We start from the raw sequence: 13,313 nt of genomic DNA on the forward strand, positions 1-13,313 counted from the left end.
AGCTCTGCCTCCCGGGTTCACACCATTCTCCTGCCTCAGCCTCCCAAGTAGCTGGGACTACAGGCGCCCGCCACCACGCCCGGCTAGTTTTTTGTATTTTTAGTAGAGATGGGGTTTCACTGTGTTAGCCAGGATGGTCTCGATCTCCTGACCTCGTGATTCGTGTACCTCGGCCTCCCAAAGTGCTGGGATTATAGGCGTGAGCCACCGTGCCTAGCCAATTATCCTAGTTTTATAGCTTCTCTTAGGTGACTCTGATTTTTGAGAGTTGACTCTGAGAAAAGTTGGTTAAGATAAAAAATATGTCTTGATAAACCATTTGTAGCCAATAACAAACTGATTTTATCTTAATCAATTAGAACTCAAAAAAAAGCTTTTTGCTGGGGGTAAATATTGTAGTATTAGTATTTTATTTTTATATTCATCTTGAATGGGCGTGTTTAGACTATAAACTTTAGAAGAGATCATTCCCTTGCTATTTTTCTTTTTTTTGGAGACCGAGTCTTGCTCTGTCTCCCAGGCTGGAGTACAATGGTACGATCTCCGCCTCCCAGGTTCAAGCGATTCCCCTGCCTCAGCCACCTGAGTAGCTGGGATTACAGGCATCTTCCACCAAGCCCAGCTAATTTTTGTATTTTGGGTAGAGACAGGGTTTCACCATGTTGGCCAAGCTAGTCTCGAACTCCTGACCTCAAATGATCTGCCCACCTGGTCCTCCCAAAGTGCTGGAATTACAGTCGTGAACCACTTCACCCAGCCCCTTGTTTCTTTATGCCAACTTTTTTTTGTTGTTTATGAGTGTAGATATGAGAGAGAAAGGGAGAAGGAAGAAAGATATCACTAAGCCTCATACTGTTAGTTTAATGTTATTACTAAATTAAGCCATGGAGAGAGAATTTAGTAAGTAGCTACTTTTTAAAATAAAAATGTCCTTAGTGAACATGATTGGCTATAAAATGTTTTGAAGAACATTTTATATGTGATTTAAACTTTAGTTGAATATTTGGATTAGTTGCAAGACAGTGGGGAAGGTAGCATATTTTATTTCCAGTCATTTTATAAATAGATTATTAATAAAATTTATTTTTTTGCAGAATATATTTTCTGGCATAATTTTCAGCCAAGGTTTTTCTCAGTGGGGTGGAATAGTATCTTCCTCTTGATTAAATATTAGCTTATCTATTGTGAACTATTTAACTTCAGAATTTTTAGCTGTCAGTAATTAAGAGTGGAGACTCAATTCTGGTGAGGATACAACATTGTAGGGAGCAGTAAATAAATATGCTTTGAAAAACAATTCAAATGTCATTGCTTTAATTTATTTAGCTTATGATATCGATTTGAACTTTTCAATAATGTGAAGGCATGTGAGATTGTGTTTATCAAAGCAGCTTGAGCTGATTAACAATCGAATTACGAGTTTCCTCAAATAGCTATAAACAGTGTTGACTATTCCTTCCCAGAAAAGGTTAACACTGTGTTTAGATGTACGAGTTTAAGTTTCCAAGTTAGATCTACAGACATCTTTTCCTTTCTTTGAGGTTCTTATTTCTGAACGATTTTTCCCTTTCTTGTTGGCAGATTTACCATTATAATGGAATCTGTGAAGGGTTAAAGGCTTTCTGAAGATCTCATTACCTTTAGAAAATTAGGCTAAGTGCATGTCATAATCCTTAAAACATATGCCTACAAGTCCAGTACTTATTTATAATTTGGCCTGAAAAATACAGGATACGGATGAAGGCAATGGCTTTCAAACCTTTTTTGACAGTAAACCACAGTAAAAAATCTATTTTGTGTCATGACTCAGGATGGATACTTGTTCTTTTCAATATAGAATGTACTCCTTGAGTATTTATTAAATATTTTTAAATTATAGTAGTATAAAAACACTGGGTTTATTTTTAAAAAATCAATCTATTGTTTTCCTAAAGTGGATTTTTTTTTCCTACTAAAAAGAATTTGTTTAAAGAAAAAAGAGATACAGCTAATCAAACCTCTCATAACTTTTCTTTGCTTTTCTTTTTGTTTTTGTTTTTGTTTTTTTAACAGAATCTCACTCTGTTGTTCAGGCTGGAGTACAGCGGCACAAACTACAGCTTCTGCCTCCAGGCTCAAGCAATCCTTTCACCTCAGCCTCCCGAGTAGCTTGAACTACAGGCTCACTCTATCATAGCCACCTAATTTTTTTTATTTTTGTAGAGATGGGGACTCACCATGTTGTGCAGGCTGGTATCAAACTCCTGGCTTTAAGCGATCCTCCTGCCTTGACCTTCCAAGATGCTGGGATTACAGGCATCAGTCACCATCCCTTCCTACTGGTAGATTCTTAATTACTTGGTAACTTGACTACTTTTGTTAGAGATTCTTGAGAGCAAGCAGAATATATTACTTATATTTTTACCCCTGGTACCAGCACAGGCTAGACACCTAAATTTTTGTTCCATTATTTCTAGGTCATATATGTCTTACCACCTGGTAAGGGCGAATTAAAGCCATTTTGCTTTAGGTCAACAACTAAATTGTATTTTAATTTAATTTAATTATTTTTTGAGACAGGGCCTCACTCTGTTACCCGGGCTGGAATACGGTGGTGCAGTTATGGCTCACTGCAGCCTTGACCTCCTGGGCTCAAGCAGTCCTCTCGCCTCAGCCTACTGAGTAGCTGGGACTACAGCCATGCACCACCATGCCCAGCTAATTTTTTGAGAGACAGAGTCTTGTTATGCTGGCCAGGCTTGTTTCGAATTTCTAGGATCAAGGAATCCTTTTGCCTCAGTCCCCCAAAGTGCTGAGATTATAGGCATGACACACCACACCCGGGCTAAAATTTTATTTTCACTTCTTTCTTTTTTTTTTTTATTTTAATGTAATGCTCTGAATCACATTGAAAAGGAGAATAAAGGAAATGAAACACTTAAGAGAGATTAGTAGAGGATATTTAAACCTCATTATGAAGAGAAGGAGCAAGGGGAAGGGATAAATTAATATTTCAGAGAGTTAAGGTTTAAAGTAACATCTTTCAGAAGGTCAGAAAAAAAAGTAAGGTATGAAAAATAGTTATTTTAATTTTAATAATCCACGCTAAGAACACTTGTGTCCAGAAGGGGGCATTATTGTAACGTGGGCTATGTTTGAGTACTGAGTATCATTGATGAGCTTAGAAGAGACTTCACAACTTTGGGTTACATGCATCCCAAAATCTCACTCCTTGCATTTCACTGTCTTCTACCAACACTTCCAATCCCTACATTCACCTTACTTGGCTGTCTAGCTTTTCCAGGTCTTTCTTCCTGATAAAAACCCCTTCTTGCCAGAGGCTTTCTTCTACTTGAAAAATAATTCAGCTATGTGCTATCCTTTGCCCTTAAGACTTCTGTGTAGTTCTGAGTGGTTGACCCAGACTTAATGCTAATTCTAAATCTAGGTGCATTCCCAGGTCCTTTGTGGTCTAAAAATATTCTAGTTGTTTCTTCACAGGCCAAAAGCCAGCAGTGTTAATTTTATATCCTTGGAAGGCCAAGGTCTAAGCTGGCAGGAAAGGCTTTCTTGATTGGCTTTTTGTCCTGGAGCGTTAAAGAGGTACAGAGGTACAGTCTTTTCCACATTACTTACATGATCAGTGACTGCCATGGTTTAGCTTTTTTTTTTTTCTTCTGCAGTGGTTGTCAAAGAAAACAGGTATCTGTGCTTGAAACTTCTAAGAAGATGAAATTCATTAACATACTCACCTGTGTTTATATTAATTCCCTTATTTTATACCATTTAAAGCCTGTTTTAGGCTGTTTTATATACAGAACTGTGGAGTAAAGGTAATCTGATTGAATCACTGTTCTTACTAAGCAGATCATATCTCATATACTTGGCAAAAATTATTAATGGTTTATGTTATTTTCAAAGCTGATTAGACTTAAAAACCGTCCTTAAAAATGAGTTCCAGAAGCGAGTCTTTTCTTACGTTTGAGAACCTATGAGTTGATTAGTGTTTCTGTTTTGTTTTTGCCTCCCGAATGCATGCATTCGTTTGTTCTCAGGGGTTTATTGAAGTCTGGGAATATAGTGGTATTTGCCTTATTGTGTAATTATAGTATTCTTTGATTTTTCTAGACTAGTTGGGTTAAAATGTAGCAGTCACCAAATAACACTATCATTCCCGTTTTTAAAAATTAATTTTCCTCGTTTTGTAATGATAGTAATTTCTTTCTAGGATTGTCCCTTCTGTGGTATACATTATTTATTATTGCAAGATGTAGCTGTGGTTCAGATAATAGCTAAGAGTCCTTTATAGAGCCTTTTCCATCATTTGGCTTGAAACTATCTTTTGGTAAAATAAGATAGTTCTGGAATGGAGATATTTATATAATTACAAATTTGAAGTCACTGATTTATTTTGCCTTTGTTTGGCTAAGAAACTGTGATAATATGGTAGCATCACCCTTTGGATTTATTTTTTATTTCTGAAACTTTTATTTCAGAACTGGCTATGTTAATGTATCTATTTATGTCTGTATAATTAGTATTTAGCCTGTTTCTGTAAAGAATTTTGATTAACATTTTTTAAAAATGTAGTCTTTAACCAAGTGAAATACTGTTGAACTTGTTCAGTGGAGTCATTGGTACTTGAAATCATCAGAAAGGGGGAAAAGCATGTTAAACTGAAAAAGAATTCTCTAGTTCATCACAAATAGATTGATGGGAATTTTAGTAATTTTCCTTCAACCCCTCTGATATGTACACTTCGAAAAATTGTTTTTCTGAGTATGAAATTAAGTATGTAATTTAAAGCGTACAAAATTTCTTCTTTAAAAATCTTGAAAACGTTGTGGTGCCTCACTATAATTTAATAAACATTTATTTGTGTTTACAGCACGGTAGGCAAACAACTGTTAAGTATTACTCTATTCCTATATCAGTTGGGACTTAGACTAGGGAAAGCCTCACAGTGAAAGATGGACAAAAAGATGAGGAAATGTAACCTAAATAAATTAAGGGACATTAATATTCTTCTACTTTAGATAAAAATCATTTTTAGCTACTTCGAATTATACATATAGCACCTAGCACAGTGTCATCTACATGTAAGCTATAGGAAACTATCTGGTCTTATAGTTTTTTTCTGACAGATTTAATCACAATATTAGAAACATTATGTTTTTATAGTCCTTTGAAATTTAAGCAGTTAGTCACTGTATCTTAGGAAAGAAATATTCTAGTTGTGATTTTTTTCTTCTAATCTTATTGGTGTCAATTAGAATTTGCCATTGAAAAAATAAGGATGATCAGTTTTATACCTATGTTTAAGATGCAAGTCATCATAATATATTATACATTTCGTTACATTACCAAACCCACTGTTTTTACTGCAGCGTGTATAAACATTTAGACCTAATTTTAAGGTTCAATGGATGTGACTATCCTAAAAAACACAGACTTTTAATTAAATACTTATTTCTTTAGTTCCTCTATAACTAGGAACTTGCCTTCTTTTCAGTAGACTATTAAAAGAAGGGCTTTCAGCTCAACATAAACTGTATTAGTCACTTAATATCATACACTGAAAAATTATTTTGAAAAGATACTTGGGATTGGGGACATTTATGGTAATATTTAACCAGAAGATGGCAGTGATGATCCTCCTATACTCCCTGCAACGGTAATCAAAAAGTTTTACAAATGTCATAGCATGAAATGTGCACGTTCAGCTGTTGTTATATAATGTTAAAAGTTGAGGATCTAGGGGAAAGCACTTGCTGTTTATTTTATATACTATGAAAAATGTGTATTTTTCTATAAGAAGGGATTAAGAATATTTTGGGTGTCTGTATCTTTGTCTGTACACTTCAGTTTTTTCTGAATACTGGGGTAAGGAAGTTCCCATAAGTCTTGCCTTGTTTATTTGCATGTGTCACTTTATGTTATGCATAATGTCTAGAAGGCATGCTGTTTTATGGCCTGTTTGCATTTTTCACCCAAATTGCTGGAAACTAATGAACGTTTTAAAGGAGCCATTCCTTTAGCTGCAGTCGTTTCTCTAAACTGACATCTTTTTGGGGGGTTTGGGGGGACTGAAATCATTTTAAACATTACTTTTTGAAGGAAAAAATTATTAGACAAAAGTTAATATTTTAAAATAAATCTTGAGAAACCAGAGATTAAATAACTTAATGAAACATATTTCAGAGTTGAATTTTGGCAGCAATTGTAAATAATATTTATAATCTGGTGATATTAAAAGTGAAAAGTTATAAAGGGGAGAAGGAATGCTCTCCTTTGAAAATTAGTGGCCACATTTGGTGGTGGATGAGATGAAGATGCATCCTTCCATAATCTTGCCTTTTAAAAAAAATTATAAAGCTCAGATGCATTTTGCCAGAAAAATTGCATGAATCTTCAGCATGCATTGTTAACTTTTTGTCTTTTCCCCTTTCTTTCTGCTGTTCATTTTCATTCATATATTTTTGATTTTTGGTTTGCCATTGTTTTTTTCTTTTTTGTTAATTACTTCATGTTAAATTATTTTTGAAACGTCATAAGCTGAGCAACCTCTCCGTGTAGTAACAGCGGATACCTGTCTATTTCACTATTTAGTCCCTCCTCCTATGTCTCCATCCTCCAAATCTGTGAGCACTCCAAGTGAAGCTGGAAGCCAAGACTCTGGAGATGGCGCCGTGGGATCTAGGTACAGTAATTTTCCTTTTAATATTTTAATGATAGAATGCATTCAGTGCCCAAATACTGTTGATACTTTAAAGGTCCTCTAAATAGTTGTGTCAAGTTAGTCCTAACATTTAAAAATCTAAAATGGTATAGAAATTCTCTGTTGGACATTGGGAGAAAAAAACTTTTTTTTGTTAATAATATTTTGACCGTCACATTTAATTAGTACTAGTCAACCGGTTTTATGCTAATTATTTTATATTAAAAATAGTGATATTAATGGATTTAGATTTTTCTGTTTAAACAAACTTTTTGTTGGTTATCATGTGAATGTTTTGGGTGTAAATAGTGTAAAACCTCTCTCTTGTGCTTGATTCCCCATTCAGTAATTGAAAATGTAAACAATTCTGTTAAACAGCTCAATTCTGTTCTATTAAGTCATTAGTTCTACTAATTAAGAGAGTGAATAATAATGCATAAAATGTCAAGAGTAAGGAGTAACTGCTAAGGACGACATTAAGAATGTTTACTGTCAAGTATTCCTGAACTTGCATCTTCCTTGTAAAATTACATTTCGTGTTTGTTTTAGGATCCCGCATACATGTTGGGTCTTGCTTTTCAAAAGTTCAGTAAGATTTCAGCTTTCTTTCAAAGATCATATTGGGAAAAGTATCACTACTTATTCCTCTTTGTCACACGCATACACACACAAAATAGTATTTAATAGTATCATACTTTTTGACTTCTGAAATGAAATTAAACATAGGTAGTCAAAATCCACAGCTGATTAAGAATGCTTATTTTGGGCCAGGAAGTTGCATGTCCTCACCAAGAAAATCTCTAACACACCTTTTAATAAGACATAAACTATTAGAAGTTTTATCCTTTTTTTGTCTAGTCCCTCTAGTTGAAGTTGCAAACCAGTAATAAATATCTAAAAGACAGGGCAAGAAAAAAGAAGCAAGTGACTAGATGATCTGTAAACTCAATACTTCAATCAGCTCTTGAATAATCAGGTTATCATTAATGATTAAAAGGCACATAAAGCTTGCCAGCTTGAATTTGAGAAGTGCTTTCCAAATAGAACCAAAATTGCATATCTAAGCTATGCTCTCTTTGGAGGTAAATGACATAACTCTTTCATTTAAGAAAAATCAAAATTTTCTTTTTAGAAATAATGTTATTAGCTTATAATATAGTATGTGTTACAGAATAAGGACAATTTGTCTAATGTAAATTCACTTTTATAGGTTAATTTTTTTTTCGTATTTTGTACTTCTGTATTTTTATACAAATATGTCATTATTCCTTTATTTATGTATTTATTTTTTTGCAGACAGGGTCTCTGTCACCCAGGCTGGAGTGCAGTGGCACAGTCTTGGCGCACTGCAACCTCTGCCTCCTGGGCTCAAATGATCCTCCCACATCAGCCTCCCGAGTAGCTGGGACTACAGGCACATGCCACCATGCCTGGCTAATTTTTGTGTTTTTTGCAGAGACAGGATTTTGCCATGTTGCCCAGGCTGGACTCGAATTCCCAGACTCAAGTGATCCACCCACCTTGGCCTCCCAAAGTGCTGGGGTTATCGGCATGAGCCACTGCACCCAGCCACTGTTCCTTTAGATAATTAATAATCAACTGGCATTTTTAAGTGAAGGGTTTTTTTTCCCCTTCTACAACATTACCATAGTAAAAATATTTCCCAATATAAAAAATTACTATATTTATTAAATGTCTTTATTTGATATTATACATTATTTTATGTAGATACTATATTGTGTACATTATGACTCATTGTTCCTGATTTTGAATAGTAGATTATTTTAATTCGGTGTCGGCAAGGTTGCTTTCAAAAGTACTTTGACACCTACTTAAGTTTTTTAAATTAATGTGAATTAAAACATGTCCCCATGAGTTTTATGGACAAGCCAGAGATTATTAGAGACCTTTTAGAATATTGTAAATTAATAGAGGGAGTAATGCTGGTAAGAAAAATATTTATTTGTCTATAGAACAAATATTGTTACCAACTTTATTAAATACTATGGCTTACCACAGAAGATAAAACATTGATGGTCCTTGCTTTCATAGAATTTACATTGTAGTGATTACATCATGAATTTAAAGATACTGTTGGCTTTATTGAAAAGCCATAAGGGTAGTATGCTAACCTATGTTTAGTGTGAAGCGTAGTTTTTTTTAAAATAAATTGTAAAACACAAAAACAAATAGTTAATATTTTTTAAAGTATTTATTCTTGTTAGATAATGAATACAAAATTCGTTTCTTGTGAGTTTAACAGAGAGAAAAATCCTCTTTTTGAGTGAGGTGACCTTACATTTTCTTTTTTTTCTTTGAGATCACATTTCCTTCTTGTTACCCAGGCTGGAGTGCAGTGGCACGATCTTGGCTCACTGCAACCTCCACCTCCCAGGTTCAAGCGATTCTCCTGTCTCAGCCTCCCAAGTAACTGGCATTACAGGCATGCACCACCGTGCCCAACTAATTTTGTATTTTTAGTAAAGATAGGGTTTCGCTCTGTTGGCCAGGCTGGTCTTCAACTCCTGACCTCAGGTGATCCACCCGTCTCAGCCTCTCAAAGTGCTGGGGTTGCAGGCTTGAGCCACCGTACCCAGCCACATCTTTTTAACCTTAATATGTACATTGTCTCCTTTGAGAGCACAGACTCACTTGGAAACATTAATTTTCAAGAGGGCTAAGTATATTCTTTTTTATGTATACACACACACGCACACACGATAATAGAAAATGATGAATTCTACTGAATCATATCCAGCTTTCATAGAGGCAGTTATAATTGTGATGGTGATATTGGCAGTGAAATAATGCATTTCTAAATATGTGACATTTAAAAAGAGTGCCCAGGTCTGAGAATGAAACCTAAGGAACTCATATTGAGCAAACACAATGTTAATGTAAGAATAAAGACAGTTAGAAGAAATATAATAGGAAAATGCATGAAGAAATGTGAGATATGTGTATGCACCTGTACATGTAGTTTCAGTTGGCCAAGATGGTCTAAGATTAGTACACTCAGGGAGTAGGAATAGATAAGACATTATAAAATATGCTATTTAAACATGTTTGAATCACTCTGAGTGCCAAGAATTTCTGTTGGGACTGGTGGTAATTTATGAATAAATATAAAAGGCCATGAGAAATGATCTCTCTCTAACTTTGCAGATTAGGAAGCTGCATTACATTTGTTATCTCAGAAATTTAGGAACAATTATTCAGTGGGGTAATCCAGGCCTCTTGTTCCTTTTTTCCTTTCTTTTTTTTTTTTTTTTTTGAGTTGGAGTCTTGCTCTGTTGTCCAGGCTAGGGTGCAATGGCGTGATCTCGGCTCACTTCAATCTCTGCCTTCTGGGTTCAAGCGATTCTCCTGCCTCAGTCTCCCCAGTAGCTGGAATTACAGGTGTGTGTCACCATACCACACCAGCTACTTTCTGATTTTTAGTAGAGATCAGGTTTCACCATGTTGGCCAGGCTGGTCTCGAACTCCTGACCTCAAGTGATCTGCCCACCTCGGCCTCCCAAAGTGCCAGGATTACCAGTGTGAGCCACCGCGCCTGGCCCATTTTTCCGTTTTTGATCAGTTTACTTCTCAAGCTTTGTACTTGCAATTGTACTCTATATGCCTGAAGATGCCCCTAATAAATGTAATCATGTACATGTATGTCCAGTGCGTTTTCAGTACTGGCTGTATTTTGAGGTACAGTCTTACTTGATTTTAGACTAAAATGACATCCTCAACAAGGAATTTTATGTCATTGGTAACAGAGCTCTTACTTACATAATGTAAAGGCTGTTGACAGAACATTCCTTGGAGACCATCTCATAGAACTTTCGATTTAACAAAGCCTAAGCTTGTTGCTATTCATTGCTTAGTACAAAGTAGATCTTCACTGTGGCTGCTTCTTACATTGCATACACATAACCTTGTTTAAATTCCAAGATCTTTCTTTATATTTTTTAAAATGAAGGATTTCTCTAGATTCGTTATTATTTTTCTTGATAAATTATACAGGCAGGTAGAGAAACCATTTGTTGTATTAAAACATTGCAGCAACTAAAACTAGTTGTACATTATGTCGTCTTACGTAAGTGAAAAATATATTTGACAAAAATGGTAATACTAAATGTATTGTGCTTAACTTTTTTTAGTGGGGACTGTGAACATTATACAGTATCGTACATAATTACCTTATATATTGCTAACCTATATAAATGTCAGTATGATAAAGTACCTTTTGTTCTATTAGTAACTAAGTTTGGCTTAAGTGGAAAAGATGCTCTGTAAGTTACTTAGCCAGCAGGCGATGCTAAAACTTATCACTGAATATTTAGGATTGATATTTGAACATAAAATATTTTTCCAGGGAAAAATCTATTTTTTCCTAGAGACAGAAATCTTTAGTTGTTTTCTTTAAGCAGATGATATGTAAGCCCAAGGCAGTGCTTAACCCATTGATTATAGAAGGGTCACATTTTGGAAACTTTAGCTATTTTGTATCCCAGTGGGATAGTCTTTGGTTTTATTACCAAAAGGCTTATGTGTTGACTCATTTCCTTTACCAGTATGACAATTTCCTGCACACATTTAATGCTTTGGGGAAGATTAAAATGTTAAAGAGGTCTAAATGTGTTTGTTTTCATTGGGAATCTTAAAATTTCAACCATTTTATAGCCTAGCTTGTTATCCATAAATAATTACTTGGGTTGTGTGACTTTAGTTGTTCTAAAGCAGATCTATTATTATACAATATTAGTTTCCCATAATCTGCACATAATGTCTTTTAACTATTCTGGGTTGTATGCTTGTATCTTTAACAATAGGAAGCCTATTGCATGCACTAGATGGCTGAGTGACCTGGTGGATTTTTTGTTTTGTTTTTTGATTTTTTTTTCCAATACTAACCAGAACATGTGTTTTTAAATTGTGAATAGTACTTTAGCTTTAGCTATTCATAGAATGTATTTGCTTGACTAACTTATGGCCTTTTTTGCTAATGCTTCATGGTTGTCCTACAACCATTTAGGACGCTGCATTGGGATACAGATCCATCAGTTCTTCAGCTTCACTCAGATTCCGATTTGGGGTATTGAATAGATTTTTTACCTTACCTGTTTTATAATGAATTTGATTATTTGTGAAACTGTCCTAATTTTATTTTGCTTAAGTTTATAATATTGTATCATGTAGTAAGGACAAGAGTTACATTTTACTGTGACACCTCATTTATCCAGTATCTTTAGTGAAAGGATATTCTGTGTGATGTTCTAGGTACCCTAAGTCCATTTAAGTGTCTAAACTTTTAAAATTATTTCTATATTTTTAATACAAGTTTTCCAGGATGTATTGAAAAACTTCTCAGACTTTTTCTAATATTCTACATGTAATTGAACCTTTTCAGGGTTACTTGATATGAATGTTAATTTATTTTTCTGTATTAAAATTCACTGATGATTTCTAAGGTTTTGAGAGTAACGGAGATACTGCTCCTTACACTGTTCATTCATTCATTACTATTTATTCATGAATCTAGAATAAAACTATTCATGAATCTAGAATAAATGAGTGAATGAATGGATGAATAGATTATTCATAGAATGTATGGATGAATATTCTTAATATAATTGTCATTGAGCCCCATGTTAAATAAATAGATTTCTTTTCTTTCTTCCTTTTATATTTGTTTTTTTTTTTTGCATATTTTCTTAGCGAAACATTAGAAAACTGATGCTTTATAGTTTCTGTGTTTATGTCTTTGTTTTTTAGAGTTTTAAAACTTGTTCTTTTAGAAGTTAATGCTGTAAGCTGTATGTATGGTTTTTTAAAATTTTGTTGACATAGAGATAAGATTATTCATCCATTCATTCATTCAATTATTTATTCTAGATTCTAATGCAAATTATAAATGTTTGCTGCTGCCATTTTGCCTGACTCAGATAGCCCTTTTCCCCTGATAATTTACAGCTTCTAAAACATATGAATATACCTTTTGAAATTGTGTCTAAAGTAAGGTAAATAAGCCTTGATTTGAGGCATATAAGAAAAATATGAGTTTCTTGTACATGAACTAGAAGCCGTCTGTATTGGCCACACTGAGGCTTCCCCCCTGCCTCCCATTGCTTCCTTATTTTCAGTAAAAGTAGCTTTTGGATAAGTGAGGTATTACTTCCCTACCCACCTCCTCCTATAAAATCTTGGAATATTTTGTTTGTTTAATATTATGGTTTTTGTCTGTTAGACTCTGTATGCATTCAAGTTGGTAATTTGTTCCTAATATTGTAGGCTTGACAATATTTTTCCAGCTATGTGAGTGATTTACTTTTTATATAATTTGCATCTTAAAAATCAGAATATAAAGTGTCTTCAAATTTTATTCTTAGACTTCTAAATTACTTCAGGTTACTTAAATTGTCCACTTAATTCTTTGACTATACTTTTTTTCCCTTTCTTTTTAATTTCTAAACTAGAAAAGACATTAAAAAATTGTTACGGCCCACATTTTGGAACATTGATTTTTTAAATGTACTAATTTTATTATACTTTATACTTTATAATACTTTATTATGCTTTATTAGATTGTATAGGGCTTGGATTTAGTTACTAAACAGAATGAAAAGAA

The 13,313-nt window shown here is 34.1% G+C and overlaps 1 protein-coding gene across 19 annotated transcripts in view; it reads left to right on the top strand.

Moving 5' to 3' along the window:
- DYNC1I2 (dynein cytoplasmic 1 intermediate chain 2) overlaps positions 1-13,313 on the top strand; it is an 83,127-nt gene that overhangs the window by 36,206 nt on the left and 33,608 nt on the right. For 6 of the 19 annotated variants that reach the window (XM_077956140.1, NM_001261589.1, XM_015110318.3 and 3 more), the window contains 2 exon segments: positions 6,589-6,679; positions 11,721-11,780. In XM_077956140.1, coding sequence (XP_077812266.1) covers positions 6,589-6,679; positions 11,721-11,780 — 151 coding nt within the window. 19 annotated transcript variants of the gene reach the window in all.

Source organism: Macaca mulatta, chromosome 12 (genome assembly GCF_049350105.2).
Source record: "Macaca mulatta isolate MMU2019108-1 chromosome 12, T2T-MMU8v2.0, whole genome shotgun sequence".
Taxonomy (NCBI): Eukaryota; Metazoa; Chordata; class Mammalia; order Primates; family Cercopithecidae; genus Macaca; species Macaca mulatta.